The sequence below is a fragment of the Leucopleurus acutus genome (assembly GCF_964270905.1).
Source record: "Leucopleurus acutus genome assembly, chromosome: 10".
NCBI lineage: Eukaryota > Metazoa > Chordata > Mammalia > Artiodactyla > Delphinidae > Leucopleurus > Leucopleurus acutus.
Genome location: NC_139153.1, coordinates 17,107,776 through 17,123,053, shown reverse-complemented (window position 1 = coordinate 17,123,053; position 15,278 = coordinate 17,107,776). Strand labels below are relative to the sequence as shown.

Sequence of the window (15,278 nt, the reverse complement as noted above, 5' to 3'; positions counted from 1 at the left end):
TGAAATAAGCCAGTCACAAAAAAGACAAATTTTCTGTAGGATTCCACATATACAAGGTAGCCAGAGTAGTCAATCCATGGAGACAGAACATAGAATGGTGGTTGCCAGGGGTGGGGGAGGGGACAATGGGAGATGCTGTTTCATGGGTACAGAGTTTCAGTTTTGTAAGGTGAAAAGAGTTCTGGAGATCGGCTGCACAATAACCAAGCCCAACACTAAGGAACTGTACATTTAAAAATAGGTAAGATGGAAATTTTATGTCATGTGTATTTTTATCACAATTAAAAATTAAAAGATTAAAGACCTAAATGTAAGGCCAGAAACTATCAAACTCTTAGAGGAAAACATAGGCAGAACACTCTATGACATAAATCACAGCAGGATCCTTTTTGACCCACCTCCTAGAGAAATGGAAATAAAACCAAAAATAAACAAATGGGACCTAATGAAACTTAAAAGCTTTTGCACAGCAAAGGAAACCATAAACAAGACCAAAAGACAACCCTCAGAATGGGAGAAAATATTTGCAAATGAAGCAACTGACAAAGGATTAATTTCCAAAATTTACAAGCAGCTCATGCAGCTCAGTAACAAAAAACAACCCAATCCCAAAATGGGCAGAAGGCCTAAATAGACATTTCTCCAAAGAAGATATACAGACTGCCAACAAACACATGAAAGAATGCTCAATATCATTAATCATTAGAGAAATGCAAATCAAAACTACAATGAGATATCATCTCACACCAGTCAGAATGGCCATCACCAAAAAATCTAGAAACAATAAATGATGGAGAGGGTGTGGAGAAAAGGGAACACTCCTGCACTGCTGGTGGGAATGTGAATTGGTACAGCCACTATGGAGAACGGTACGGAGGTTCCTTAAAAAACTACAAATAGAACTACCATATGACCCAGCAATCCCACTACTGGGCATATACCCGGAGAAAACCATAATTCAAAAAGAGTCATGTACCAAAATGGTCATTGCAGCTCTACTTACGATAGCCCGGAGATGGAGACAACCTAAGTGCCCATCATCGGATGAATGGATAAAGAAGATGTGGCACATATATACAATGGAATATTACTCAGCCATAGAAAGAAACGAAATTGAGCTATTTGTAATGAGGTGGATAGACCTAGAGTCTGTCATACAGAGTGAAGTAAGTCAGAAAGAGAAAGACAAATACCATATGCTAACACATATATATGGAATTTAAGAAAAAAAAATGTCTTGAAGAACCTAGGGGTAAGACAGGAATAAAGACACAGACCTACTGGAGAACGGACTTGAGGATATGGGGAGGGGGAAGGGTGAGCTGTGACAAAGCGAGAGGGAGGCATGGACATATATACACTACCAAACATAAGGTAGATAGCTAGTGGGAAGCACCCGCATAGCACAGGGAGATCAGCTCGGTGCTTTGTGACCGCCTGGAGGGGTGGGATAGGGAGGGTGGGAGGGAGGGAGACGCAAGAGGGAAGAGATATGGGAACATATGTATATGTATAACCGATTCACTTTGTTATAAAGCAGAAACTAACACATCATTGTAAAGCGATTATACCCCAATAAAGATGTTAAAAAAAAAATAAAAGCAAAGAACTTGCTAAGATGCACAGGTGGTAAGAGGTATCATGTGGATTCAAATCAGTTCCGGTTAATTCCAAAGTCTATGCCTCCCCTATTATGTTGTGGTAACTATCTGTGACTTTAGTTAACACTTGAACCATTGACAAATGATTTGTCAATGAGGTAAAAATGAATATTAAACATGTTCATCTCAAAATATACTCAATTTTCACTTTCCTAGGACTGCTTTTCCTGACTTCTCAGACTAAACGTAAAATGGGGCCTCTTTTCATACACCAGGTTCCCTTTCTTCATCATTTTCAGCAAAGGAACATTTTACATTTAATTGTGGTTTTATGTTTATTATCCAATTTTCCTACTAATTCATAAGTTCCTTGCAGACAAAATGTCCTATATGGTCTCTGACATCGATAGGCCCATATGCTAGTTTTTATTCACTAGCCTAATGTCTTGTTAAAGGTAGATATCAAATTAGATTTTGTATGTAACTGACTGCTATTTTAATGCAAGAAACACAACCCAAGGATTAAGAAAACGCTTCTCTAGTGTTATCAAAAAATAAGTTTGATCTACTCCCTACGTGTCCCTAAGGGATGATTCATGCAATGACAAAGTAACGCTGAATGGGGAAAGATTCAGAACAAGTATCAGTAGCAATTCACCATGGTGTCAGCGGGGTAACATTTGGCTGGTCACAGTTCTCAAATGTGGCAACTCAGAATTTAGAATGAATTTTCTAGCTCCATGGTTTTGAAAGTCCTCCAAGACACATCCCAATAAATGCATAAATTTCACAAAGACAAAACTGGGACATTAACACTGACCATCAGCTTGAGAGCTTGAATACCGCTGATTATATTGAGGCTAAGACGATAAGGAACAAAACACAAAGAAAGAACAGAATAAGAAAGACAGCAAAACAACTAGTGTATTCATTCAATACTTAAATGATTTGTTTACTAAATATTTATGTTTTAAGTGTTAAGGGAAACATGCATAAAGAGGTGACAACATCTCGAGTAGATTTTGAAAGATGAATGTGAGTTTCACATGTAGAGGTTGGGGGGTGGTAACCCAGGCAGAGGGATGACACACGCCAAGGCACAGAGGCAGGAACTAGCATAGTGCCGTAGGGAGCTCAGTTCTGACGGGTTACAGGTAGGGATGATGGGAAGGAACTGCAAAGGCAGTTGGAGAGACAGGTAGCAGCCATATGCTAAAGAGTCTAGAAGGCCAAAGGAACGAGAAAAGGAATTTTGGGGGGCAGGCAATGGGCAGGGCACTGAAGAAGGATCAGATCTGTGATGCCATCAGGTCTGTGCTTTCACAGATCTTTGTGGGGACAGAGGGAGAAGATGGAGAATCTTGGTGGGAGCTCTGTAGGGAGTGCACTGCAGCACTTTGTCTAAAAGATAATAAAGCTTCATATGCAAGTGATGGCAGTAGAGTTGGAGGGACGGAACAGACCTGGAATTTGTGAATAGGTCCTGATGATGGAGGTCACATGGGTGGTGGTAATAAGGCAGCAGGCTAATTCTAGCTCGGCAGCCCGGGTGAATGACATGCATCTTGGGGAACAACGTTTCTATCCGGAATTCCCTTTCAGTCACTACGGAATTAATAAGCATTTCGCATGTGTCAGGGATTCTCCCGAGTACAGTGAGCACAGAGATAAAGATGTTCTCTGACTTCTAATCATGGACCACATTAGTGGTTCCCAGAGACCAGGACTTGTACAAATACGATGGTTTTAGGTGGATGACATTTTTAATTGTTTTAATTGTTAATTGATTCATAGATATAATTCTTTTGGATGAGGCCAATATTGGTACATCAGTGGTAATATACTTTACACACATAGATTAAAATTAGGTTCTAAATAATGACACAAAAAATAGGGTGTTACACAAACACAAATAACTCAGATGCTTTCAGTAGCACACAGATGTCTGGTAAACACCCCAAAAAACACAGTCATAATTCAAACTGACTCTGACCTAAGGATATATTTACAGTAAATAACTCATCTTAAACTAAGTGATCAAGAACAGAATATCACTCTATTAATAACAGTCATCAACACTCTGGTTAGCTCACTGCAAAACTTATTTCTAGGTACACATTTTTGGCAAATCAAGTATGTTTATTTTTGCTATTCATTGTAGTTCTAAGTTGTAAACTTTTCTCTAAGTAACTGCTTTGCTTTCATTTTTATGGGAAGAAAATTAAAACTACTATCTTGTAAGGAGAGAGTATTAGTCGTGTTCTGTTTATAGCAATGATACAAAGCCTTTTAAAATAAATATATTTAAGTATTAAATACATTAGGGAAATAATAATCCAGGTTGTTGAGTATGTGGCTAAAATCTTGCAAGGATCATTCAGTGACTGGAGATTGCAAAACACTGGGCAAATTATGAATAAAGTAAAGTTTGCTTATTGTATGATCCAAACTTCCCTTTAGTATCTTTATCCCTACTTTTGGTTTCCATCCTTACCAACCTTTAGTTACCTCGTATTAAGCCTTAAATGCCCTTCTTTTCTATCTTACTAATGTCAAACTTCAAATATTAATTCTTTCCTTCCACAAACTCTCTATAAAAATGATTTAACCCTTGTGCACCAACGAACAGCAAGCTTGCACCACCACAGACAAGGTCTACCTAACATACTTAAGGCTTAATGTACTAGAAGCAATGTGGCCACTTACAACTCACCTGTATTGATTTTAGTCCCTTAACCTACCGGAAGCCACAGAGTCTCAACTGCAAAAGAAGGAAAACAGCTGGTAGAGCTGTTGCTGGATTAAAAAACACAAGATAGTGAAATGTCTGTAACTGTAAAGCTTCACATCAGAGGTTGCAACCTGAAACTTCAGCTAGATCCACCTTGCACACATTTTCTGCCTAACCCAAATACTGTATTTTAATTTTGTTTAGTTACCAACATTTAAAACTTGGGAGCTTTCATTTATGTTCCAGATTTCTGGTTTCTTGTGCAAAACTAGACGATCAGGAACACTGGTCCTACGATGATGGATAGAAAGCATGGGATGGAGCAACAAGAGACTGCCACACATACCCACCAATGCTCATTTAAACCTGCCTGGCCATTGAAGGCACTTGACTTTATTACTCCTCTTTTTTTTTTTTTTTTGCGGTACGCGGGCCTCTCACTGCTGTGGCCTCTTCTGTTGCAGAGCACAGGCTCCGGACGCGCAGGCTCAGCGGCCATGGCTCACGGGCCCAGCCGCTCTGCGGCATGTGGGATCCTCCCGGACCGGGGCACGAACCCGTGTTCCCTGCATCGATCGGCAGGCGGACTCTCAACCACTGCGCCACCAGGGAAGCCCTTACTCCTCTTTTTAAATAAAGAGTCATTTGGGGTAGTTTTTACATATTTTGAGGATATTTTATTGACATATTTATATAAGTAATCTATCTGGATGGAATAAATTACCTTGTTATTTCTGTAAAGGTTTGAGGCTGTAGATGCTGAAGGAAGGGATATGAAGGAGGAAGGTGCAGACAGTAAAGGCAGATGAAAGAACAACTCGTGGACCCCTAGGGATCTCTCAGGACCTGTGATTTATTCTTAGATCCTCTGGAAACATTTTTAAATGATCCTTATTATTGGCTGGTAGGATTGACTGTATTATTGTTTAAAAATACTTTGAGGTAGATTATTTGGGGTGTATTATTATTTAGTCTTTGCAAGTCTTCTGTCCTTCATCCTCCATGGAAAGATTATGCTTCCCTGCCTCACTCTCACTGACGTTCAGCCTGGCCATGGGACTTGTGGTCCCATGCCTTTAGGAAGACATACTTCCCCTTCTCACTGGCATCTCACAGACATCAGGTTTTGTTATATGGCTTGTTTCAGCCAGTGGAATGTAAGCAAAAGTGAAATGACAGCTTTAAAAGCAACTGAAGAGCATGGTTCACCATTTTCCCTTTGCCATGAGACCAGCATGGCCCAGAGAGTGGCTGCTTCTTCAGTCAGGATTCTGAAGTGAAGATGCAATTGATCAGATCTGAATCGCACCTGTGATGGACATGTAGTATGAATGAGAAAGAAACACTTGTAGTTTAAAGCCTCTAGGTTTGGGAGTTTTGGATACTCTACCCATACGAGCCCAATCTGACTAATACAGCTGTTAAACAGTAGCCTAAGCTTCAATGTAACACAACGAAATTCTGTAAAGGCATTGAGTCACATACTGAAGTGGAAATGGGCAGGAGAGAGTTGACAGCATATCTTTTAGGACTTCCAGTTTCACTTTTCATGTTCTATGACGTTGGAAGCCCAACCCAGAAGGCTGGCTGAGTTCCACACCTTATGAGAATTAACTTGATATATGGTCTACATTTTGAAATTTTTTGTAAATCATATCTCAACTTTCATATCCTGTAGATTTTTCCTCTGTCAACTCAACTTCTAGTGTGTTGACAGTACACTAAAATAGAAAAAAATGATAAAAACTAATTTAATTCTAGTAGAAAAGTGGCATATCACTATATTTATAGCACAACACTAACTGACAGGCTGTACCATTATTTCAATAATTTCAAACGGTATGTGACAAGAATAATAGTATGTCGAAGGCTTTTATTATTATTGTCATTCTTTTAGCACCTATCCTGACATCCTCCGTGTATCTGATTATCAGACTCCTCAACAACAGCCCTACAGATTTTACTAAATCTACAGCCACTTGACTGCTAATAGGTGATTACCGCAAGGGTGTTGAATGGATGAAGCTGGGAATATAAGACGTGTCTACCAACAGGAAAATGGCTAAATTGTGGTGCATTATCACAATGGAATGTTACACACACACTAACATATTTATGAAAATTATTAATGACCTGGGGAAAATTCTGATACCAGGTAACTAAATATATGGCATAACCTCCACTTTCTAAGAGAAACATTTTATAGAACGTAAGTCTGGAAAGAAAGATCAACAATACTAACAATGGTCTTTCTGAGGGATAGGATTATGGGTGATGATTTTCCCCTAATTTCAGCAGTGAATACATTTTCCTTTACATATGAAAAGTAGAGGTTGTTAAAATAAAGAACATTACTGTCCAGAATTTTCAGTAGTGATATCTTCACAGTGCTGAGAGTGAAGTTGGCATTGACTTTCAAAACATGGAATTTTAAGAAAATATATTTGCCGTGACTTAATTATGTAAAACTCAACAGATTTCTTGACTACCTGATGGTAATGAACTGACTTACATGATAAGTGGTAGGTTGAAGGTACACTTTCCACTTGGACTTCACTTAAGCATCAACATTTGTCATGAAACAGCTTAACTATTTGACACTGTGTAGAAAACAAGTTACCAAAAGCCACTTTTTCCCAAATAATGAGATATACTTGTCTTGACATCATTGAAGTTATTATAAATTAATTTATCGTAAGAGATTGACTCAATTTTAAAAAACAAGACAAAAACACGTGCTTCTTAACACATCTAAAACTCAGAAAAGACCTTACTTGGGGTCTAATCTAGAATGTCAGGGAAGAAAGCCTTTCTTCATTTTAAATGAATGGGAATTCCTGTGACCAAAATCTCTCCTTCTTCGGATAATAACAACATGAAAATTTGTAGCCTATAATCAGAACGTTTACAAGCTTCTAGAGAATTCATGGGCAAGGTGGACAAAAGTACCAAAGCTCCTACAAACTAAAGTTCATAAGATTTATACATTTGGCCAAAGTAAGTGTTTGTTTCTATACTAGCTGAAACTTCCTAATTGGATTCTGATTAAATTCAATATTATATTGCTATCTTGCTTCAGAGCTTACAAAATCAGACATCACTTTCTTGAAGTCCACAGACAGGAAAAGAAAACCCTTCTAAATCTGAAGAATGTGCATTATTAGTAAACAGTGTATTCTAATGTTGTATGTGTGATTTGTGGCGTATCATACACAAACACGAGTGGGTGACATATATCTGTGGTATGTGACACACAGAAAAGCCAACAAATAACATTTAGTCACCTAGGGAGGAATTAATTCCCTTTTAGTCTTCCCATTAGTTTCAAGAGAAAGCTGGATTTGGGGGCTACTAGCTCTTTCATATCCCTTCAGATATCCCTTCATATCCCTTTTCATATCCCTAACATCACAAACAAAGAGGAAGCAGGTTCAGTTGTCTGAATAGGCAAGACCACGTTGCTAATATTTAAAATGGAGAACAGCTTATTTTTTCATTATATTTACTATTATTGGCATTGTTCATTGTTTAATTATTACTTTGTTAACATCTACTTATGGCAATGATACTGGTTTTCATACTCAGGAAATTAGTTTCCATTTTCTTTAGGTTTATATAAGTAAAAATGGTAAGTTAGTTTTTAAGAAAAAATACTAGGTACACGTTAGCAGAGAAGGCCCACAGAAATGGCAAAAATTGAGAAGGCAGATCACCATCTAAAATTTGGGAAACCTTGTACTGATATGTACCTGACTCTTAACTCAGAGTGGATGATTATATAATGAAATCGTACCTTTGAAAACTTCTACATTAGGTGTTTGGGGCAGAAATATTCATTTTATCGAAAACCTCTGAGATACTGACGCACATTGTTTCAGGGCTTGTTTTATTCACATTTCCTTTTCGTTTCCTGAGGACACATTTAATTGGTTTCCTTAAATTCAGACAATTAATTTTGGCTCAACCTACATGGATGAACATTCCACTTGGAAATGCAAACACTCAAGTCAAAAACTGATTTCACCATTTAATATCACTATTTTCTCAAGTAGATACTCATGTATAATCATTGGTGAAGGCACTAAAAAATAGGATTCTCTTGTTCTAGGGGAGAATCTGGGCAAGTGATGCAGGCCAGGCCAATCTAGGGTTTCCACCTACTTGCCACAAAGCCTGGCTCTAGAAGAGCCAGGACCCCTCCTTGGCTCTGAGTGGAGGGATGAGGAAGGAGCCGGCCCTTTTCCCAGCATGCTTAGCTGACAGGAATAGGCTTTGAGGTGCTTAATGGCGATACTGTTACTCTGAAGAGGGGAGCTGGTGAGAATGACGCCATCATGGACCAGAGCCAAGAGATGAAGACATTCTTGATTGTTTAATAAATACTTACAGGGCACCAACTGTGAGTACTGAGACACTGAAGATAGAGCTCTGGGGATAGAGTAATGAGGAAAACAGGCAAAATCTCTGCCCTGAAGGAGTCTGGCCTTCAGTCAAAGCAGGCTGGTGAGACAACGATAAAATAATTACGAACATGCTATGGCATGGGTGGTGGCTCTAAGTGCGATGCCCAAGAGTAAAGCAGCGAAGGAGACAGGGAGTGTCGGGAAATGAGGGGCTGTACTTCTACATATGGCAGTCAGGTGGCACTGAGGTTACATGTGAGCATGGGGGAGAGTCCCACTTGGGCATTTGGAGGAACAGCCTTCGGGGGAGAGGGAACAGCAAATGCAGAGCCCCTGAAAGGAAGGTGGAAGGAGCAGGTAGAAAATAGTAGGAAATGAGTCTAAGAAGGATCTCAGGATGGACTGTAAAGGCCTTGTTGGGCATTTTAAGGATTTACCATTTATCTGCAGTGGGATGGGAAGTGATTGGAAGGTTCTGAGCAGAGAAGCAACATCATCACTACCACTCTGGCCTAAGGGAGACAAAGGCAGATGGGCTGAATGATAAAGGGCCACTGCCCTGATCCATGTGAGGGTTGTACCAACTTGTACCAGGGCGACTGCCGTGAATGCCTTAAGAAGCGGCAGATTCTGGACCAGGTGCAGGGTATAAGAGAAACAGAAGAGTTGAGGATGACCCCCAAATTTTTGTGGCTGAGCGACTGCAATAACGGGATTGAATTTACCAAGATGGGGAATATTGATAGGGTAGAAGGGCCAGGTTTTAAATGGGGTGGATGATTTAAAGAACTTAGTTTTAGAAATAATCAATTTGAGATGTTAGGTGATCGTTGAGGATGCTGAGTGCTAAATTTATCCATACTGAAAGCCACGATTACCACTTGACTTTTCAGTCATTCAAAGCAGAATATTTGCCCTCCACATTCTTTCTTGCAATCTCCGAACATAAACTTCTCAGTATGTTTCCTTTTAGAAGCCGTTCCATTTCGTCATTTATATGCTATCTGCAATTTTTCCTCATCAGTGCCTTTAGATAAACGATGTTCTTAAGAGTTAGCTCTCTTTGGGTTGCAAGTAACAAAAATCCATCTTTGATTACTTAAAGAGGCTAATTAGTGTTTAACTTAGAAATGCTTTAAAAAAACACAAGTATTTGGATATCAAGAATTAAGTGTTTAATGGAAGCTACAGTCCTTAACCTGAGAATCCTTGTATTATTTACATTAATCAAAAATATCACCCAAGATCTGTATGGATGTAAAGCCTCGTATACAGAATTCCATGATTACAAGTACATGAAACTTGCACATTTTAAGTAAGATGGTGAAGGACTCCAGTAAGTGTTCCGAACTCACCATGTTCAATCAAGAGGAAGTATATGGGGTTAATAATAGTACTTCAGGCTGGTCTGCTTCTTTAGATTTCATTCATCCATCTAGCTACCCACTAAACATTTAATGAGTGGCTCCCAGTGCCAGGCTGGGCACTGGGGCTGGGTGAACAGACACAGAGGGACTCTTTCCCCATAAAGTTTACAATCCAGAGGGGAAGACAGATAGCAAGCAAAGACTCAAAGATGTTATCTTCGTTTTTTATGCCTGAAGCATGACAATAATTCTCTTCATAGTGATAATCACAAAAGCCTTATTAAAATTTGTAACTAGGATTTGAAGCTAACACCGTGTCAAACGTTAGTATGACTATTAAGAGCTGCCAGTAAAATAATATTAGAAATAGTTTTCAAAGATTGTCTTACTTGTATTTTGGTACATTAGAAAAATTATGAATGTAAAATTTAAAACTTAACGATGGTCTTTATACACAATCTTAAAATAGTTAGGGATTTTAATTATCTCTATGAATTTCCCACTCAAAGTAGGAAACCTTTCTTTAATAACACCTACAGCCCCACATGCAGACTCCAGTTAAACTGGGGCGATAGGAATGTATCATTTGCAAGGGGGATTTTGTTCGATTACTGGAATTCCCATGAGACTCCAGGTCCATGAGCACAGAAGTCCTGTCTATCTTTGATCACCTTACCTGCTTCCTAAACACAGAGTAAAAACCCAATAAATACCGGTGTTATATACGACATGAACATTCGAATTATATGGTTGAAAGAGAGGCTAGCACCGCGGTTAAGACTATGTCTGGGTTTGTATGGCTCTCTTGCTACTTACTCTGTGATCTCAGGAAAGTCATATAACCTCTATGTGCTTCCACATCGTCTCTAAAGTGAGACTACTAATAGTTTCCAAGTCACGGTGTTGCTGTGAGAATTAAGAATCAATACATGAAACATACTTAGAACAGAGACTGGAAATTGCTCTGTAAGTGTTAGTCATTAAAATCATAATCACCATCATTACTGTAACCTGCAAATTCCTACTTTAGATTGGGTATTTATACGCTATCTTTAAATTTTAAAGGGTTGTGCTTTTTTATAATTCTATTTCACTCACTGTACATTACCATGAAATTCCTATTGATTTATAATCAATCTCTTCCTTCTGTCTAACCGATTCACTAAGCTCTTCACTGATTTCATGATGATGTCACACAGTCTTTTACGATCATAATTTCTTAGCGAGTAATCACATCAATTATTAGGTCGGAGGAAAGAGCCAGATAACCTTGTATGCATGCATCAGTGCAATCAGAATTTTTGATTGATGCTGTGCTTTGAACATATAATAATTATGTATATTTAAATCTTACTAATTCAGAAGCGCTACTGGGAATACCGAATATATTTAGCGAAAAGTTCTAAACGCAGAATATATTCAGTTTATTGGCAAACCGACACGCTCCTTGGTCTAACCCCAACCACGTGTTATAAGAGATGGCGTCAGTCTTCTCCTAATAATTAGTGAAGGATAATTAATTACCACATTAGTTGGTTGCTTGTAAATATATGCTACTTAAAGGGATTAAAATGTTTGGTTGCTAAACTTTCTCTCCAAATTCTCTTTTCAATAGATAATACAAAGGTAAAAATATGAACTCTCCTGATCAAATGAACACTGGTTAATGAAAATCCATAGTAGAATTGTGTTTTATACATATTTTAACTTACCCATAAATAACACTAGTAATAAAATTAGATTTTATACTATTGTTGTTCTTAGCAATTTTAGCCAGCCAACGTACGTTCTCACGAAAGTTTGGCAATTATATACGGAAACAGAAATGCATTAATGAAACTGGCAGTCAAACACAATAACTGTCTCATTCCCATATAGGGCCAGTTAACAAAACATTTTTACTGGGTTAATTAATTTTGAAAATAAATTAAGAAGAAAAATTGTTTTACTGCACCATTGTTTTAAAATTAAAGTTAATCCTGTCATGCCCACATTCCTCATCTTTCAAAAAGAAGTAAAAACGACACCTACCTCATGTGGCAGGTATGAAGTTTAGGTGTGGGAATACATGTAAAGCATGTGAACATAAAATGTTCTAATTGCTATTAGCTACGATGATGATGACAAGAGTAATTCAAATGGTTGCATTGTGTGAAAGCAGCAATACAATAACTAAATATACACTGCTGTTATCAGTTTCATGGAAATACATGTGAAAGACTACAAAATTGCAAATCACTGACTTTTCTGTAGCCTAATTTAAAGCCAGGTTAATATATAGCTCATAATTGGTGCTTGTGAATGTATCTGTGAACACACAGCTAACAAAGACTCAGCTTTGAAGGCAACACTGCCTGACATCTCTGGTCAGATTTTTTAAAATATCCATATATTAGTGTGAAGCAACATCTCTGGCTGGTAACCTTTTATTGTACATTGCCCTCTTTTGAATAAGTAGGAAAGAAAAGAAGAAAAACATCACTCTTGATTCTTTGGCCTGAACTTTAAGTTATTCATGCTTATCAAAAATCCTCAAGCTTTGGAGAACTAAAAATACATGAAATAAACCAATTAGCTTGATGACATTTTAAAAGAAAAGTGGATGGACGTGACTAAACATCCCACTCTAAAATTTTTCAAAAGATGCACATTCATTTTCACATGGGGTTTCTAACTGAAGATTTAGGGGTATCAGGAAGACATGTATGTGTGCCTCTGAGTTTACAAGGGATTGGAGTTGGGTTTACATCATTCATTGGGCTCACTGACTTGTGTTGTCCATCTAAAATGATAAAGAAGGCTACCATTTTAAACGCAAAGTATTTTTTTGACGTTAAAAAAATCACAAGATACATACGAGTTTTCTTGGTGGTTGCATTAACTGTGGCACTAAAGGGACCGGTACCAGCGCTGTTGAAAGCCCGGACAGCCGTGTAATATTCCAAGTTGCTCTTCAAGCCATGGAGTCTGGCCGATGTCACATTTCCTGCCACTTTCAGTTTGCTCGATGATCCCTCTTCTCCATTATTCCAATACCGCACCTGGTGGACAGAAAACATAAAAGATGAGAAGGACTGACAAAACAGCATCCTTTAAATTAAGTGATTTTTATTAAAATGGGCACTGTAATTTATTTACTTTACCATTTGTTCCACAAGTAGTTTTTAAGGACCTACTATGTGCTACGTGCTGCATTAGGCTCTGTGCCACAGACGTGAAAGAAAAGGGACTCCTGGGGGAGACAGGTAATAAGTACACAAATCAACCAGATAAATTCAAAGACAGTAAGTGCTACATGCTACTAGCCCATAGCCTTATAAATGGGAAAATGAAGGGAAAAAAATCTGCATTTCTAAGAGAGTGAGCTGCTTCTCCTTCCCAGACCCTAATCAACCTGGCTCAGGCTCAACGCTGGAAGGCTGACAGCTATGCTTAAACTCTGACGGATGGTGAAGATGCTTTCTGTGAAGAAAGGGACCTGTCAGAGCAAAGACCACTGAAAAGCCAGCTGGCCACTGGCTCGTCCTACAGTGATGGCCAAATGTCACCAAGACCCCCGAGTAGGCAGAGCTGCTGCAGAGAACAGGAAGGCAGGTAACATAGGTTAATATATGCATATATTGAAATGTTTTACTTGTATTTCATTATTGTGAATTGTGCAAAATGATCTGAGACTGCTTATAAAAATATATACATTTACAGTATAAAAATAGAGTATTTGACAAGATAAAGAAATAAAAGTAGAAAAATACAATAATAAGACACGTTCCCCAGTGAACTCTGATTTATGCTATAAAGTCCTACTATGCTTTGCTAGACAGTTTGGATCCTTCATAAAATAAAAACAGCAACAAAACCACCAAACAAATGGCTCATGAAAAGTGCAACTATTCCTCATGCTGAGACCAGATATCACCATCTGACCATCTAAAGCAGGGGTTGGACATGTAACACAAATACATAAAGCAGACTGAGTACATATTTTTTACTTTCCTAAAGAAACAGGCACTTGGGGCTCCCCTGATGGCGCAGTGGTTAAGAATCCGCCTGCCAACGCAGGGGACGCAGGTTCGAGCCCTGGTCCAGGAAGATCCCACATGCCGCAGAGCAACTAGGCCCGTGTGCCACAACTACTGAGCCTGCGTGCCACAACTATTGAAGCCTGGGAGCCTAGAGCCCGTGCTCCACAGCAAGAGAAGCCACTGCAATGAGAAGCCTGCTTACTGCAGGTAGAGAAAGCCTGCGCACAGCAACGAAGACCCAACACAGCCAAAAGTAAATAAATTAAATGAATAAATTTATTAAAAATAACAAAGAAAGAAATAGGCACTTTCCTGTTCTTCTTGCAGTCTTTGCCCTTTTGGTTTGACTTTCATTTATCTACTTCGATAGCAAAATATGAAAACAGGAAACTATTTCTATAATTTCTGTAAGTAAACGGCTGCTTGAGCACAATGAAAACGGCAATCGATGCTCAGCCATCAGAGTCATGAAGGCAGTAGAGACGTGTGGGAACTGCGGCAAAGGAGACAGGCACGTTCCATCTTCGTAATGGAGCCTCTACGCAGCTCTGGTCGATGGGGGGAAGATGGACCCAGTGTTTACAGGTTTTTTTTTAAAAGAAAGCAAAAATCCTGATTTTAATGTGAAATGTCCCAAATTTAGAGTTGGCCCCATTTGTCTGTGGGCTAAACAAAACGTGTTTATGAGAAAAGTACACCTAAAGTTACTTTAAAAAAATGAGCAACTATAAAATTATTTCTTTAAAAAAGATTAACAGCAAAATATAAAATCTCAGGTTTTTCAATAATAATCCCAAACTAGCATATTAATATCATGCAAGATCAATATTTTCCCTATATATGTGCATGTATATATGTGTGTGTATATTATGCATGTATATTTATATTGATATCAAGGCCCCCTTAAATTCATGCAAAATGCTGGGCTCATGTATATGTATATGTGCGTTTTCCCTGGAAAGAAGTTATTACTTTTCAGAAAAACCTTGAAAGGAGGACGTAAACCCAAATAATTAGGACTGAATTGAATATGCACCTCCTACAGTTTTAAAGCATCAAATATAAATTAGCAAAACACATCCACAGATATGACAGATACCATTTACCATTATCAAAGAAAACCACATAGATTTTATTCACTAATTAAGGATAAC

General features: G+C 38.4%; 1 protein-coding gene across 1 annotated transcript in view; it reads right to left on the bottom strand.

The window, feature by feature from the left end:
- CNTN3 (contactin 3) overlaps positions 1 to 15,278 on the bottom strand; it is a gene marked incomplete at its 3' end in the record, with an annotated part of 239,450 nt that overhangs the window by 5,023 nt on the left and 219,149 nt on the right. Inside the window, exon 19 of the mRNA XM_082847771.1 lies at positions 12,960 to 13,143. Coding sequence (XP_082703897.1) covers positions 12,960 to 13,143 — 184 coding nt within the window. The remainder of the gene's footprint in view (positions 1 to 12,959; positions 13,144 to 15,278) is intronic.